Here is a 15,742-nt window from a genome sequence, read left to right as displayed (position 1 = left end):
TTAAAGAGTATTTGAAAAACAAGAATTTTAGCCTTACGATTTTCAAAAATGATTCAATCATCTTTCACAATTTGGCAGAGAAGGAGCTTCAGGAACTGGCATCAAGGTTTGCTTGTTAGGAATTAATGTTAGTTCATGTAACATTATCATATACCTCTCGGAATTCTCTGACACTGTCACTTCATCAACAGAGCACCCACTGTCCTGTCCCATAAATGCTACTGGAGAATGTTCCATAAAAATCCTCTCCATCAACAGGGTGAATCTACTACTTACCACATTGCAATGTCCATGGTCAGGGCACAAATCATATGGTATTCATGTGTTAATAACTGGTTTAATATCTGCCTCTTTATTACTTTACCAATAAGAGACCCTAATTTAATGGAGCTAACTGAAATATGCATATAGAACATCAGCTCTCAAACTTGGCTGCACACAGGAATTTTCTAGAGAGCTTTAAAAAGACACTGATGTAATCAGCATGCAGTGGACTAAGCGTCAGAATTTTTAGAGACCATCAGATTATTCTAATAGCAGCTACAGTTGAGAGTCATTGGTGTAAAAGACAGGCGAAAGAGTGTAATATTCATTTTATAGTCCAAAATAAAGTAGGTTGGTAGTACGTATTCATTCACCATCAGGGTTTTGCTTACCTGTATGCCCACTTATAGATACTAATTCTAATTGCAAAAGCAAATGATTCCCAACAGTCAGTGACCAACCAAACATACTTGATGTTTGATAACTGCATTTGTTTCCAAGGACAGCCATAACAAAGTACCACAAACTGGGTGGTACTGTTAAAACAACAGATATTTAATGTCACATAGTTCTGGAAACTACAGAAGTCTGGAATCAGGTGTCAGCTGGGCTATGTTCTTTCTGACAACTGTAAAGGAGAGTCCTTCCTTGCCTCTTCTAGTGTTTGGTGTTTGCCAGCAATTGCCTGGCTTGTGGATACATGGCAGTCTTCTCCCCATGTGTCTTCAGATTGTCTTCCCTCTGTGCATGTCTGTCTCTGTGTCCAAAATTTCCCCTTTTTATAGGGACACCAGTAGTAGTGGATTAGAGCCCACCCTACTGACTTTATTTTAACTTGATTACCTCTGTACAAACCCTATTTCAAAATAAAATCACATTCTGAGATAGCAGGGGTTAGGACATCAGCATAACCCTTTTGGGGGGCATAATTCAACTCATAAACAATAGCCAACTACTACAGATGTTACTAACATTGCTCCAAAGCAGGAGGGCTTAACCTGGGGATGGGAAAGAATTACACCTTTATTTTCACCAACTCTCATGGAACTACAGTATTTCCTACAATTATGAACATGAGCAAGAAATTGCAGTAGTACTATCAGTGGTTCTTGAGAGTTTGCACCCATAGAAATCACTGGTATTTTCATGTCACATTTCAGCATTTGCAGTTATCCAAAAATACCACTTACAGTCATCACTGGCTTGAAATTAAAGTTGTTAATGGACTTACTGCTAGATCTAGTTATTTTATCCATTAATAATGATGCATGTATATCATGATATATCATGACACAATATTTTCTTAACTATATTTCAATTAAACATTTTGATTTAATTGCATTTTATGCATTTTAACTTTATTCTCAGAAAAGGTCCAAATTAAAACAAAAATCTTTCAAAAAGTTAACAGCCCCCTTAGTGAATTTCTACATTTCAGACTTGAGGATATTTTTAAACTTAGTAATGAAAGAATATACATAGCATTGTACATCAGTGTGTTTTTTCAATGTTTTCTACCATGATCCACTGTAAGAATATATGTTTTACACATAACCCAATACACAATCTTTTCTCTGTTTCTCACATACAAACCTGCAACAAAAGTTTACCATTACTATAAGAGATGCATTCTGACATTTCTATTCATTTTCATTAAAAAATACCTACCTTATTAATGTTACAGGAGTAGTTTTGAATACTCCTGTAACATAAATTAATAACTCTGTCATATTAAAAAACATGAAAGATTATTATTGCTATGCATGTGTTGTTTTAAAAATATATATTTAAATATATATTACATTTATATGTATAAATATAAATATATGTATATTTTACATTTACAATTGTTTTAGAGGTGGTATTTAGATGGACAAATAGCTCAACAGCTATCCAGGCTTCATTTAGACAACTGGTAATGGATTATGTAAATTTCATAGTTATGATGAGAGTGGAAATTTAAACTTGACCAAATATAGGAAAGAGAAGAGGTAGAATAAGAAATATTGTAAGCCTGAATCTTTTTTTAGTTATAAAAATGCTTTAAGTGCATAATATTTAATTTCATTGAGGTATTTCCTTATTCACTATTGTAAAATCAGGTAGAAACATTTCCCAAACTAACAATATTTACTTAACCCCAGACTGAAAAGAATTTTACCTGTAGTAAACTCGAAGGGTCTGGATTTCCTCTTCCAGTTTTTTGTACTGTTGAACTGCAGTTTCTCTGGCTTGTTGCATAGATAACAACTTTGCCTGCAAGCAATTAATATTTTAAGAAATTCAGTATTCATTTTAGTGTGATAAAATAGAGTACTACAGTAAGAACAGTAGTCTTAAATTACTGACAGTTAAAAAAAAAAAAAACCTATGAATGTTTTCAGTAGTCTCATAAGTTACCAGAAAATAGTCTAAAGGCATTAATAATACAAATACTAAAAACTTGAACATATTAAATTTAGCAACCTTGCTCATTACTAAACTTCAACCTTATTTATCTGTATCATCAGATATATGCCCTTCTGCAATGTTTAACTTTATACAGAGAATTCAGAAAGTGGAACATGGGTTTCAGAGCAATATCTACAGTAGAGATAAGTACAATGTGTGTTTCACATACAAATTTAATGTGGCTCCACTGCCTGATCATACTAGATTTTCTTTTAACTTTATTAACAGTAAAACTCAGAAAATTCTAAATATGTTGTCAAGCCATCTTTCATACTGAATGTGAAAAAAATACAGCAGCCTACAAACTGATTCTTACAGTTATGACTTAACCTTTTCAATTCCTTCTCTGTGGGAAAAAAACAAATCCTGAAAGGGGAGAATGGCAGCAACCCTAAATGCTAGTGATACTTTATTAAAGGGGCATTATTGTTCCATCCTGCTATAATATTTCAGTTTTAAAGAACGAGTAATCAGTTTTTTTCAATGAGGTTCAACATAGTAATTTAAAAAGAATTTGCCACCCTCCCACCATCATTCCCATTGGATTTCAAACAACACCAAAAACAGTTTTCAACATAACTGAAAATCTGGCACTGGTAAGTCAGATTTTAGTATTGTTTATTCAAAGTTAAATTTTCATAAAATGGTTATCTTTCACTTTAAGTGGCGTTTGAAAGGTAACACAGAGCAAATTGTTGTCACAAACCTCACAAAGTAGGAAAACCACCAACAATTAAAAAGTAATAGAAGTTTGGAGCCACAGGTTCAGAATTTTGCTGAATTCATATAATTTCACTGGAATTGTTTTATTGTGTAAGAAGTCATATGAAAAACTGTAAAATCCTGATTATAGGAAAATTAATCAATGTAATAAAAGTGAACTTTACAGAGTGCCACTTTTCTATTTTAATAATAGATAATTTTAAAAACATGCAGCAGTTCGGACCTTTGCATATAAGTTTTAGCATTAAGATTAACTTGTTCTCTGAACTGGTAAATTCTATCCAAGTGTTACCTTCTAGCTAAATTTAAGATGTTTGAAAGCTTGCTTTAACATGCCATAGTCCATAATTAGAGATAAAACATTCTAAAAAATTAGGGAAAAGCATCTAAAGTAAAAATAGATGGCTGATTCTTAATGTCAAAGAATGAAAGCTTTTCCAATTTTCAGTATACCATAAAATGTGATTAAAATGGTAACTAGGAAGACACAGATACCCACTGTGACTAACGGCAGGTCAAAAAGAATCACACATATCACATTCAACTTTAAAAACTTCAGACTTCAGACGTGCATTTAAGGAATATCAAATACTGAACAGGTAATAGAAATTTTACTAAATAAATATGTGCCAGTGCTACATATATACAAATGCTGAAATAAAATGATTGTTTCGAAGTCTTTTACTTGGTACCTGCACAAAGAAACCAAAACCAAAACCAACCAACAAAACAAAAATTATTGTAGGAAAACACTAAAATGTAGTTTTTGCCTAGAATTTTTCATAATGAAAATGGGATTGTGATAAGTTTAAATTCCCATGCTTAAGGTATTATTTAAAATTTCACTTTCTCCTCCCACATTTAGTTGACTATGAAGACTTGGTGTTGTTTTATAACAGTTCACTCAATTTCTTAATTCCCAGCATCTAATTTTCTTCCTAGGCCCTAGTGATTATGTTCAAAGCTACTATAAACTTTCTGGCTTTACACTATCCTTACTTTATCAGATATATGCTTATCTGGCAGCATTTCTTTTTTGGGAAATACCTTACCCTAGGCTATAGTGATCTTGTTCAGTCTCTGTGTCTAGAGTGAATTTCATCCCCCATCACCTCAGGTATAAGATCCAGGTTGTCTAATTGAAGTACTGCATCCCACTAGCCCCAGAAGAAAATCGAGTCCTGACGATACCATTTCTACCCTTGGATTCACATATGCCAGAAAACAGATCCAGATCTGCTTCCTGGACTTCCAGGATAGATAAAATCCTTTGTCGGGGGGTAAGTTGGAGGGTGACTTAGGCTAGTTTGAGTTGGGTATCTGTTGCATGCATTGTTGAAACACTCAACCAATTTAAATGTGCTATTTACTTCCATAGTATTTCCTAGATTGATATTTATATCATATAATCCTATCATACTATAGGTCAAAAATAAATGTCATATCAAAAATATCAAGGAAATAACAAACAAGATATTTTTCCTGTCTTTCTTTCTGGCATCCTATTCCCATATTTCTGACAATTACTTTTATAAAAACTGCATGCATTCATTTATGTGTATACTTGCAAAAATAAATGCAAGCATTAAACAAAAACTAACAAAACTCAATGTAAGAGAATATACAATATAAAGTAAATCCCCCACCTCCTACCCTCAGTACTACAAATCCCTTCTCCTGAGATTACTAGTTATCTGTCTGTTGTACCTTCTTTCAGAGATAGTTCGTACATATATAAGCATATATAGATACTTGCAAATAAATTATCCCTATTTACAAAATTGACAGTGCTTTATACACACTGTTATACGCACCTTGCTTTAATTTCTTTTTCCAAAAATTGCTATTTTGCTTCACAAAAAAAAAAAAAAAAAAAATTCAGCCAGGTACAGTGGCTTATGCCTATATGGTAGCTCATGCCTCATTTCCCAGTGCTTTGGGAAGCTAAGGTGGGAGGATTACTTCAGCCCAGGAGGTTGAGGCCAGCCTGGGCAACATAGCAAGACTTCGTCTCTACAAAAATTTTAAAAATTAGCTGGGTGTGGTGGCATGCACCTATAGTCCCAGCTACTCAGAAGGCTGGGGCAGGAAGATTGCTTGAGACCAGGAATTCAAGGCTTCAGTGAGCTAGGATCGCACCACTGCACTCCAGCCTGGTCAACAAAGTGAGACCCTGTTTCTAAAAAAGAAAAAAAAATCCCTACCCCATTCCACGTATCACACTCATCAGTCACATCCCTTTCTTCCTTCCTAGCCCCAAAGAAAAACACTTTTATGAATTTGGGTTCATTATTTACAAGAATAGTTTATACCTTTACTATAGTATAAACATTTTACACAAGTATAACACTTTTTCTTCTTATAGTCATATTTTAGGTAAAATTTTATCAAAGTAAACATATATGCACGTAAGTACACACATGGACTTTTCAATATCAGACTTATTGAGTCATAATTTATACAAGGTAAAGATTTACCCATTTTCACTACATAGTTCTGTAAATTTTGCCAAGTTATCCAGGCTTGACACAGAATATTCTTGTTACCCCCAAATGGTCCTTGTGCAACACTGGAGTCAATGCCTTCTTTTCACACCCAGCCTCTGGCAATCAGTGATGTGATTTTTGTCCCTATAGTTTTTCCTTTTTAGGAAAGTCATATAAATGGAATCATACAGTATGCAGTCTTTTGAGTCTAGCTTCTTTTACCTAAACATAATTTTTTGAGATTCATCCACATTATTTCATGTATTGGTAGTTTATTCTTTTATATCACTGAGTAGTATTCAATTGTATGAATGTCTCACAAACTGTATATCCACTTACCTGTTAGACATTTGGCTGATTTCTAGTTCTTTGGCAATTACTAATAAAGCTGCTGTAAATATCTATATATAGGTCATTTCTGTGGAAATATAACTTTGTTTCTCTTGGGTAAATACCTAAGAGTGAAATTGCTGAGTCCTGTGGTAAGTGTGTATTTACACTTTATACATCTATATATCTACATATAGATATATAAAGTTATATATAAATAAACATATACTTTATTTTAAAACTCCCAAACTTTCTGTCTATAATGATATCACTTTAAAGCATCCATGCTTAACTATAAATCAATGCCACTTTTTGACCACCTACTATGAGTTAGGCATTCTTTCAAGTGTTTAAAATACATTACTATAGTCTATTCTCATAACCAACCTATGAGGTAGTTCCTATTATCCCTATTTTGCAAGATATAAAACATAGGTTTATAAAGCTTAAGTAATTTCTAATTATAACAGAGCTAGTAAACTCAAACAGAAATTCAGACCTGTTTGTTCCAAAATACATATTTTCTTTTTACACCACTGTACACATTATATATAAATTACTTAATTCCAGGCGTCACAATGGAATCAAACAATGATTTGATAACAGAGTTAATGACAATAATGAAAGTTCACAGAATAAGTCAGAGTGTATTTTATTATACCTTCCGTGACTGAAAAATGGGTTGGTTAAGTAATGTTAAGCTAGTCTTATAGTTACCTATCTTGATATCAGTCTTGACTAATGCCATCTAAATAGGACAGCCATTTGTACTGGCACTGTATCAGAAATGAACTACACTGTTTCATTAGAGTTTAATTTAGTAACTCAGAATGACAAAGAAAAGACTCCACTGTTCACATCACTGAGCACTATTCTTAACCACTATTGTGGATAAACCACTTTTATCTCTCCTTGAGATCTTGTTATGTTTGGTTTAAATGTGTTTTTAATAGTTATAGTCTGATACAGTTAAGCCTTATTTTGGTAACTTCAAGACCATGAATAGAAATTGGTTTTTATCTTAGAACAGAGACATTTGATGTTATGTGTGATATCTGCTAAATAAAGAAGCATACAGTACAAATTAAATCACAGAAGCAAATAATTTTAGACTTGGAAAGGATCTCAGAGGTAATACGGAACCTTAGTTTCATAGAGGAGGAAACTGTTGCTAATACGACATGATCAGGGAAACATTTGGAAATTGTGCAAGGTTTCATAGCTGGTTAGAAAGGAAGTTGGAACTAACAAGTATTCAGAAAACGTTGCTTATTTTACCATACAAGACCACATTTCAATATCGTATAATTTAATATGTGTTAGTTATTTTAATAGAGTTATTTCCAGAGTAACCATAAATATATATGATTGAGCTAGCACTATTAAACACATCCATAAAATATATAATGGTATATCTTCAAAAAATACATCAAGTTAGACGATTGTTCAAAGAATATGACTACAGACCTACCAGGATTTTAATTTTTAACCTCAGAAGAAGGTTAAGAATCTAGTAGAAAAGAAACATAACTAAATAACTTGTGTAAGGATACCCAAAAAGTTAAAAGCTGTTTTCACAAGGATAAAAATGACCAAGTTTCAATTAAACGTCCACTTCACAGGAAGGCTTGGACTGCTTACCATTGTGTATTACCATAGTGTATTGTTCCCTACAGCTGATTCCTTAGAGGTTGTTCTATCTTGTCCTGATGTCATGTCTCTCTGTTTATCAGACCAGAGATAATGAGGTTCCTCAGTCAAAAGTAGTCATATATACACTGTCGAGTGATATATGAGATAGTCTGACATGATGAGAGAGAGAAGAAAAGAGTTTGTGGTGGAAGCAGAACTCAGAACATTCACAGGCAGAAACTGATTCATGGGCAGTGAGCAGAAGCCATGGAGGAGAGAAAGGCAGGGGAGAGAGACATATGCCAGAAAGACAGTGCAGCCATGGTGATTAAAAGCATAGTCTACGGAACCAGAAGGGCTGGGTCACATCCTGGCTTCACCACTTACAAACTGTCCTATCTTGGCAAGTTAGCAAATCTTTATATGCCTCAATTTCCTCACCTACAAAGTGGAGTAACTGTACTTTATATCTTAGAGGGCTGATGTTAGGAAGAACTAAGTTAAAATCTGTAAAACACAACAGTGCCTGGGACATAGTAAATGCTTTAATAAGTGAACTAGCTGGATCACTCAGCAGATGAAGAAGCAGGAGACGTGCTGCAAAACAAGTAAAGAAAATAAAATCTAGTGTAGATCTGGCTGGTACCATGAAAACCTTTCCACATAATGAAAGATATCCGAGTCCCTGAGAGGTCTTGCTGCTTACAGTCTTCCTCATGATTCTATCTTCACCAGAAAGTCTTTGTTGACCAAGGTAAGTAGGAGAGTTTTCTTGTTCTTTGTCACAGATCATGTAATTTTCCTTCCCAACAAAATTAGTACAGTCACATACAGAATAACAACGCTTTGGTCAATAATGGACCACATATATGACTATAGTTCCATAAAAATATAACACTATATTTTTACTGTACTTTTTCTATGTATAGATATGTTTAGATACATAAATACTTGCTGTTGTGGCACAGCTGAATATGTTGTACAGGTTTGTAGCCCAGGAGCAATAGGCTACACCATATAACCTAGGTAGGCTATACTACCTAGGTTTGTAGTAGGCTATACTACCTAGGTTTGTGTAAATACACTCTATTATCCCCATACAATGATGAAATCACCTAAGGATACATACAGCGGATCCCCACTGTAAGTGACGCATGACTGTATACAAAATGTTGTATTCCTCAAGAATGCCCTTTTACTATGTGTCATAGGATTTCAGTGATCACCTGTGAAAAGAGAATACATTTTAAAGACTTGATTTTAATGGATATTTTTTATTAAGTATAGTTTAAGTTGGATTCTCTTTATCATGAACACTAATACCAGAATTTATAATACTTTAAATATGTATAGTGATATGTGATGTATAAGACTTGTACTATATTATCTAATTTGAGATAGTAGGAGCTTGAATACTTTCATTGAATGAATGCTATTTCTACCGTTTCAGAAGAGAGGAAAATGAGAGAGAGACTATTAACTACGCAGATTGTCTGTTAATGAGGGGGCAAATTCTGGTCTTCTTTCAAGTCCTAACAATATGGTACTACAGTTATACATAGACACAGCAAAATAGGAAGACATGCCAGACACTATTCTAAGTGCATTCTATATTCATATATCATTTCTCACAAGATGTTGTATAGTAGCTACTATTACTATTCTATTATAAAGATGAGGAAAATGTTACATCACTTACTTGTCAGCCAGTTAATCAATGGTGGAGCAAGGGTTTGAACTCAGGAATTATGGCCCAAGTTTCTCCTTTTAACTGCTATGTTATAAATACTAGGCAAAATTTGGTGCTTTAAAAAAAATCTGTGCTAATTTTTATCAATGAATTATATTACCTAATTTGATTTAAATAAATTGGTATAAGAATTACTTTTTTAAACATAACTCATACAGTTTAAGATGCCATCCAAGCCTTTCTTGGAGGCACATATATAGTTTTTGGATATTAGTCCATTTAATGACAAAAGGTCATCTGTGGTGTTTCCCTCAACTTTACAGACACCTGGCAAAAAAGTAGTATTACCATTCTCAGAAATATTAGTAATAGTATATGATCTATTTTTAAGGAATAATAATGATGAGGATTTCTCTCTACTGCAATAACTAACTCCCAAAGAAGCCTATTCTATTTTGGGGGCAGGGGTGGCACAAGCTTCCAAGCATTTATCCATTTACACACATGCAGGTAAGGTAGAGGAAAAAAAATCTCTCTCTACTGGATCTAGCAATGATTCAGCAAGTGTTCTTCTGCCTGTTTTGCAAGTGTGTTTTTAAGACACTATTCTTACTCAACTAGCCTGAGTTCCATTCTGTGCTTGTTTCCTAGTACTTGGCTTAATCTTGAATCCAGACCTCTGCCTGTTTACTTGGATTTGGTTTCTGCCTAAATTTATACCCTCCAAAGTATTGTATCACTTTGGCTTTTTCAAAACACTAAATCCTAAGATACAGAGGCATAAACATGTAATTGTGCTTCTATATCAGCAAAAACAAAGAAGAAACCTTGAAGCAGTGAAAGATAAATGATTCATTATTTAAAAGGGATTCTCCATAAGATTAACAGTGAATTTCTTATAAGAAACCATGGAGGCCAGGGGCAGTAAGATGGAATATTCGAAGTAATGAAAGAAAAGACATGAAGAGACACTTCACAAGGGAAGACATCTACATGGCTGACAAACATGATACACATGCTCAACATCACTAGTTTTCCGGGACATAAGATTTAAATCCCAATATGCTGTCACTTCATCCACAATTGAAGACGTAAAATTACAATGACTAACAATAGTAGGATATACTGGCTACGATGTGAAATTACTAGAAATCTCTCACATTTTGGGTGGGTGTTTAAATTAGTTCCATGCTTTTAGGAAACGTTTGGACTACTGATCATGGATGGCCTATTATGAAAATATGTCATTCACTAAATTGGGAGAAGTCAACTTGTCTTTTCACGTGTATTATGGGTATTATTAAAGATTATGTCAGATTTGATTTTTAATAAAGTCATTAAAATTATAGGTTAATAATCCTTTATTCACAATACAAAAACCCCAACATTTCTGAAAACAAAAAAGAACTTTAAAAAAATTTTTGGCACTGAAATCAATTCATGTTAAACCTAGGTAAAACGATGTAAAGCTATTTATGGTCTTCCTTTATCTCACTAATTGTAAATATTTACATTTTGTTGCAGAAATACTGGGTTTGGTTAGTTTTTAACTTATATTTGACTCCCCCGCATTGTTGCAGGCCTTTGAAAGCCCGTAGCCTTGAGGCACTATGTTTATGGGATAAAACAGCCTAGTAAAAAAGCCTTTTAAACTAAGGCGTTTTAGGAACTGCCTTGTTTCCCAATCCGTCACTCCAACCAGATGTTGTTACTTGATCCTACCTGTGGTCTCATGCCCATATGTAATCTGGGAGGAGTTCTTATTTTGGGCATAATAGGCAGAATAATGTCTCCCAAAGAGGCCACATCCTATTCCCCAGAACCTGTGAATATGTTAGGTTATATGAAAAGAGGAGAATTAAGGTTACAGGTGGAATTAAAGTTGCTAATCAGGTGACCTTGAGATGAAGATTATCCTGGATTATCTGGGTAAGCCCAACGTAGTCACAAGTATCCTTTTAAGTGGAAGAGGGAGGCAAAGAATAAGAACCAGAGAGATAGCAGTGTAGGAAAGATTAAACTGGCCATTGCTGACCTTGAAGATGAAAGGGGGCCACAAGCCAAGGAACATGGATAGCTTCTAGAAGCTGGAAAACTTGAGACAACTTTAGGCATATCTTCTCATTTTCTTTATGGAGTTCTTTTTTTGCTATTGCTATTTGTTTCAATATTTATATCAACATTTATATTTAAATGATTAATACTATTAAAATACATTAATACTTATATTCCTTTTTAAACTATGAGCTCCTTGAGAGTTGGAACTATACACATATGCATGCTTTTATACATGGTACAAATAAAGATGTGTATTAAATATTTGATAATATTTAAATTAGCATAAACCATTCATGCTGGCATTTAAGGCCTTCCACAATGTGGCATTGAACTCTCTTTTATTCCTTCACATTCACTTTAGCCAAGGATCTGCCGTAAATTCTGCCTAATTGTAATATTCCCTCCATCTAGAACACCAAATCTATGCCATGCTATCAAATCTACATCAATCCTTCAAGGCCCATTTTAATTATTACTTCTTACATAAAGTCCTTTCTTGATTATCTTCCCCACTCCAGAAACTTTTTCACCTGCAAAATCCTTAGTAATATTTTTTAAATTTTATTTTGTTTTACATGAATGTTTTATTGAAGTATAATATACAAAAAGAAAAGTTCAGGGCTCAATGAATTTTCATGAAGTGGACACACCTGTTTAACAAGAAAACTATACAAACAAATATAATTATTTCCATCACCCTCAAACATCCTCATGCCTCTACCTAATCTTCACCTTCCCTAAAGGTAACCATCATCTTGACTTCTACTATCATAGATCAGTAGTGCCTGTTATTGAACTTTATATCAATAGAATAATATAATATATATTCTTTTCTGTTTCTTTTTTTTGCTCAACATTAATCTGGTGAGATTCATCCACATTGTTTCTTGTTCCTTATTGTATACAATTATAACTGCTGTACAGTATATAATGAGCATAAATATACCACTGTTTATTTATCTATTCCATTCCAGTGATAAACCTTTGGGTTGTTTTTGCCTTAGTGATTTTTAAAGCCTTTTTTTTTTATGACAGCTATCTCAAGCTATCTTACATCACAGTTATTTACATACATACATACCAAGATAGGGACTACATAGTAGTCCCAAAACATGAATGCCGTGCTCAGCACATACCAGATACTTGGTAGATATTGTTGAAGTATAGTATTACATATTATGATGCCACAATTAAAACAGATTAGTATTTCACATTTCCAAAGAGCTTCCACATTCATTTGAGATGATAGTAGGTAATACCATGAGGTGGTTAAGAGCAAGGTCTCTGGAGTTAAGCAAGCTTGGGTTAGGCTACCAGCAATCAGCTTGAGGACTGAACAAGTTAAGGCTTCTGAACCTAAATTTTCTCATTGGTAGCATGAAAGTGATAATATCCATCTCACAGAATTATTATGTAATGATAAAAAGAGGTAACTTACTATCTCATATAGCCATATCAAAGTGAATATGTAAACTATATAAGAGGCACAATTGAACCTTTGATGTGATATTATTATGAAGTAACTGATGTCTGTAAGGAACAGCACGGTACTAAGTGACCGGCGAATAAGGTGAGAAAGGACTTAGCTTAAACTATAAGTTCAAGCCATGTGGTAGTCTAGACTAGGAGTTATTAAGGATGATAAAATAAATATTTTAGGCTTGTGGGCCACACAGTCTCTGGGACAAGGAATCAACTGCTATTGTAACAAGAAAGTAGCCATAGACAATATGTAAATGAACAGATGTGGCTGTGTTCCAATAAAATTTTATTTACAAAAACAGGCAGCTGGTCCAGAGGCCATAGTTTACCAACCACAGAAAACTAGAGTGGCCACAGGTTTACATAGAGCCCAGAATCTCTGGTGATCTTTACAAGCTTTTGGTTAGTTGTCAGATACCTGAAAACATGAGAAATGGAAAAACTGAGCACATTTTCAATACGCTTGGCCTGTCTAGAATGAACATGTTTCTACATGAAAGAAAATATCTAAAATACATGCTGTTCTAGAACAGGTTCTTTAGAGTAAATAATGGTAGAACGAGGAAAAAAGAAATTCACAGTGGTTATATGAGAGAAATCATGTGTTGTGTAGTATCATCGCATTGCAACAGGATCAGGGAGACACGACTTCAGCTATTAAATATAATGCAAAATAAACAAAATGTTAAGACCTCATAGCTTCAAATTGCATTTGATGTTAATATAGCTATAACAGCATTCTTTTGAACAGTGTTTTTCTGATATGTTTTTATATTTTTAAAATTTCAATCTATTTTATATGCCTAGGTTTAGATGTGACTCTTGTAAACAGCATATTTTCTCCAGTAAAACAATCTTTATTTTTAAATGGAACATTTGGTGCTTTGACATTTAAAGAAATTTCCAATAAATTTGGCTTTAAATCTATCATCTTCTTGTATGCTTTCTACTTTCCTCACTAGTTCTATGTTATATTTTTAAAATAAAACCTCTTTATGCTAACTTTTGAATTGATTCATTTATTATCATCCCATTTCTCCCTATTTATTTCTGAATGCCATACTTTCATTTTCTATTCTTTTAATGGTTATCTCAGAAATTACAAGATGTAGCTTGGCTCATAGAAAATTTAATATTAATACTCTTGGACAATAAGAGGAACTTAAAATCCTTTAACTCTATTTACTTGCCTCCTAATTTATTTGCTATTTTATAAATGTATTTTAATTCTTTTTACATAGTTTTAACCCCCCCAAAATATTATTATTTTGTTGAACTAATATTCATTTCTATCAGTCACTTTTCTTCTGTGTTCCGATTCCTTCCTGGTTGGGAGGTTCCTTATAGAACCATGTACCTATGTCTAAACAACAGCTCCTAAAAGTTTCTTTACTACAATTCTGAAATTGTAAAAATTCAGTTTTTAGTTGTCTGAAAATGTCTTTATTTCATATTCATTCTTGAGGGATATTCACGTTGGTATATAATTTTAAACAGGCAGTTATTTTCTTTTAGTACATTTAAAGCATTATTCTAATGTCTCCTGACTTCCACTGTTCTGTGGAGAGGTCATGTTCAAGTCTAATTGTTGCTCATTTGAAAGGAATCTGTATTTTTCCTTTGCCTGGCTACTTTTATAATTTTATGTTAGAATGCTAGATGTTTAGAATTATTTCATGTTAGCATTCCTCAATTTGATTATGGTGTGATTGGGTTTAGATTTCTTATCTTGCTGTGGATAGGAATCTTCCATCAGTTTTAGAAAAATCTCAGTCATTTTCAGTTCTAATGATGCTTTTCCTGGATGGCCTGTATTCTCTCCTTTTCGGAGTCCAATTAAATGCTTGTTGAACCATTTTACTGTAAATCTCCTAATATTTGATTCATCCATCTGTGTTGAATATATTTCAACTTATATGTCTTCTAATCATGAATAATAATAATAATAATAATTATTATTATTATTATTATTATTTTGAAACAGAGTCTCGCTCTGTCACCAGGCTGGAGTGCGGTAACGCGATCTCGGCTCACTGCAACCTCTGACTCCTGGGTCCAAACATTCTCCTGCATCAGCCTCCCAAGTAGCTGGGACTACAGGCGTGTGCCACCACACCCAGCTAACTTTTGTATTTTTAGTAGAGACGGGGTTTCACCATGTTGGCCAGGATAGTCTTGATCTCTTGAGCTTGTGATTCACCAGCCTCAGCCTCCCAAAGTGCTGGGATTACAGGTGTGAGCCACTGCGCCCAGCCACGAATTATTTTTTTGGCTGTGTGTAACCTGATGGTCAATGTCTTGCAGAGTGTTTTATTTCTAAATAATTTTTTTGTCTTTTTTTGTAAGAACTTGCAACTTTTTTTCTCCAGATTTGCCTAGTGTTTCCTAGAAAGCACCTGTGGATTACTCAGGGCTGTGGTTCATACTGTATTTATTTAAATATCATTTAAATAACATTTCATACATAGCTACTTATATTCTTTAGATGATTTTATTATTTGTTTGTTTTTGTTGTGTTGTATCTGCTGTCATTCATGATGGTTTCCTTCCTGATGTGCTTGATTGATCTTTAATTTTGAAATCAAATTTTCCTGATAATAACCTTGGGAATACTGCTGGACTAAAC

The 15,742-nt window shown here is 33.7% G+C and overlaps 1 protein-coding gene across 2 annotated transcripts in view; it reads right to left on the bottom strand.

Moving 5' to 3' along the window:
- Window positions 1-2,410: 2,410 nt before the first annotated feature.
- The window catches only part of MIPOL1 (mirror-image polydactyly 1), a 218,111-nt gene continuing 204,779 nt past the window's right edge, over window positions 2,411-15,742 (bottom strand). For both annotated transcript variants that reach the window (XM_011999190.1, XM_011999191.1), the window contains exon 11: window positions 2,411-2,520. In XM_011999190.1, the coding sequence (XP_011854580.1) occupies window positions 2,422-2,520 (99 nt within the window). In that variant the 3' untranslated portion in view covers window positions 2,411-2,421. The remainder of the gene's footprint in view (window positions 2,521-15,742) is intronic.

This window comes from Mandrillus leucophaeus, unplaced genomic scaffold, assembly GCF_000951045.1.
Source record: "Mandrillus leucophaeus isolate KB7577 unplaced genomic scaffold, Mleu.le_1.0 Scaffold587, whole genome shotgun sequence".
In the NCBI taxonomy this organism is placed as follows: domain Eukaryota; kingdom Metazoa; phylum Chordata; class Mammalia; order Primates; family Cercopithecidae; genus Mandrillus; species Mandrillus leucophaeus.
This window is presented reverse-complemented; position numbering and strand designations above follow the sequence as displayed.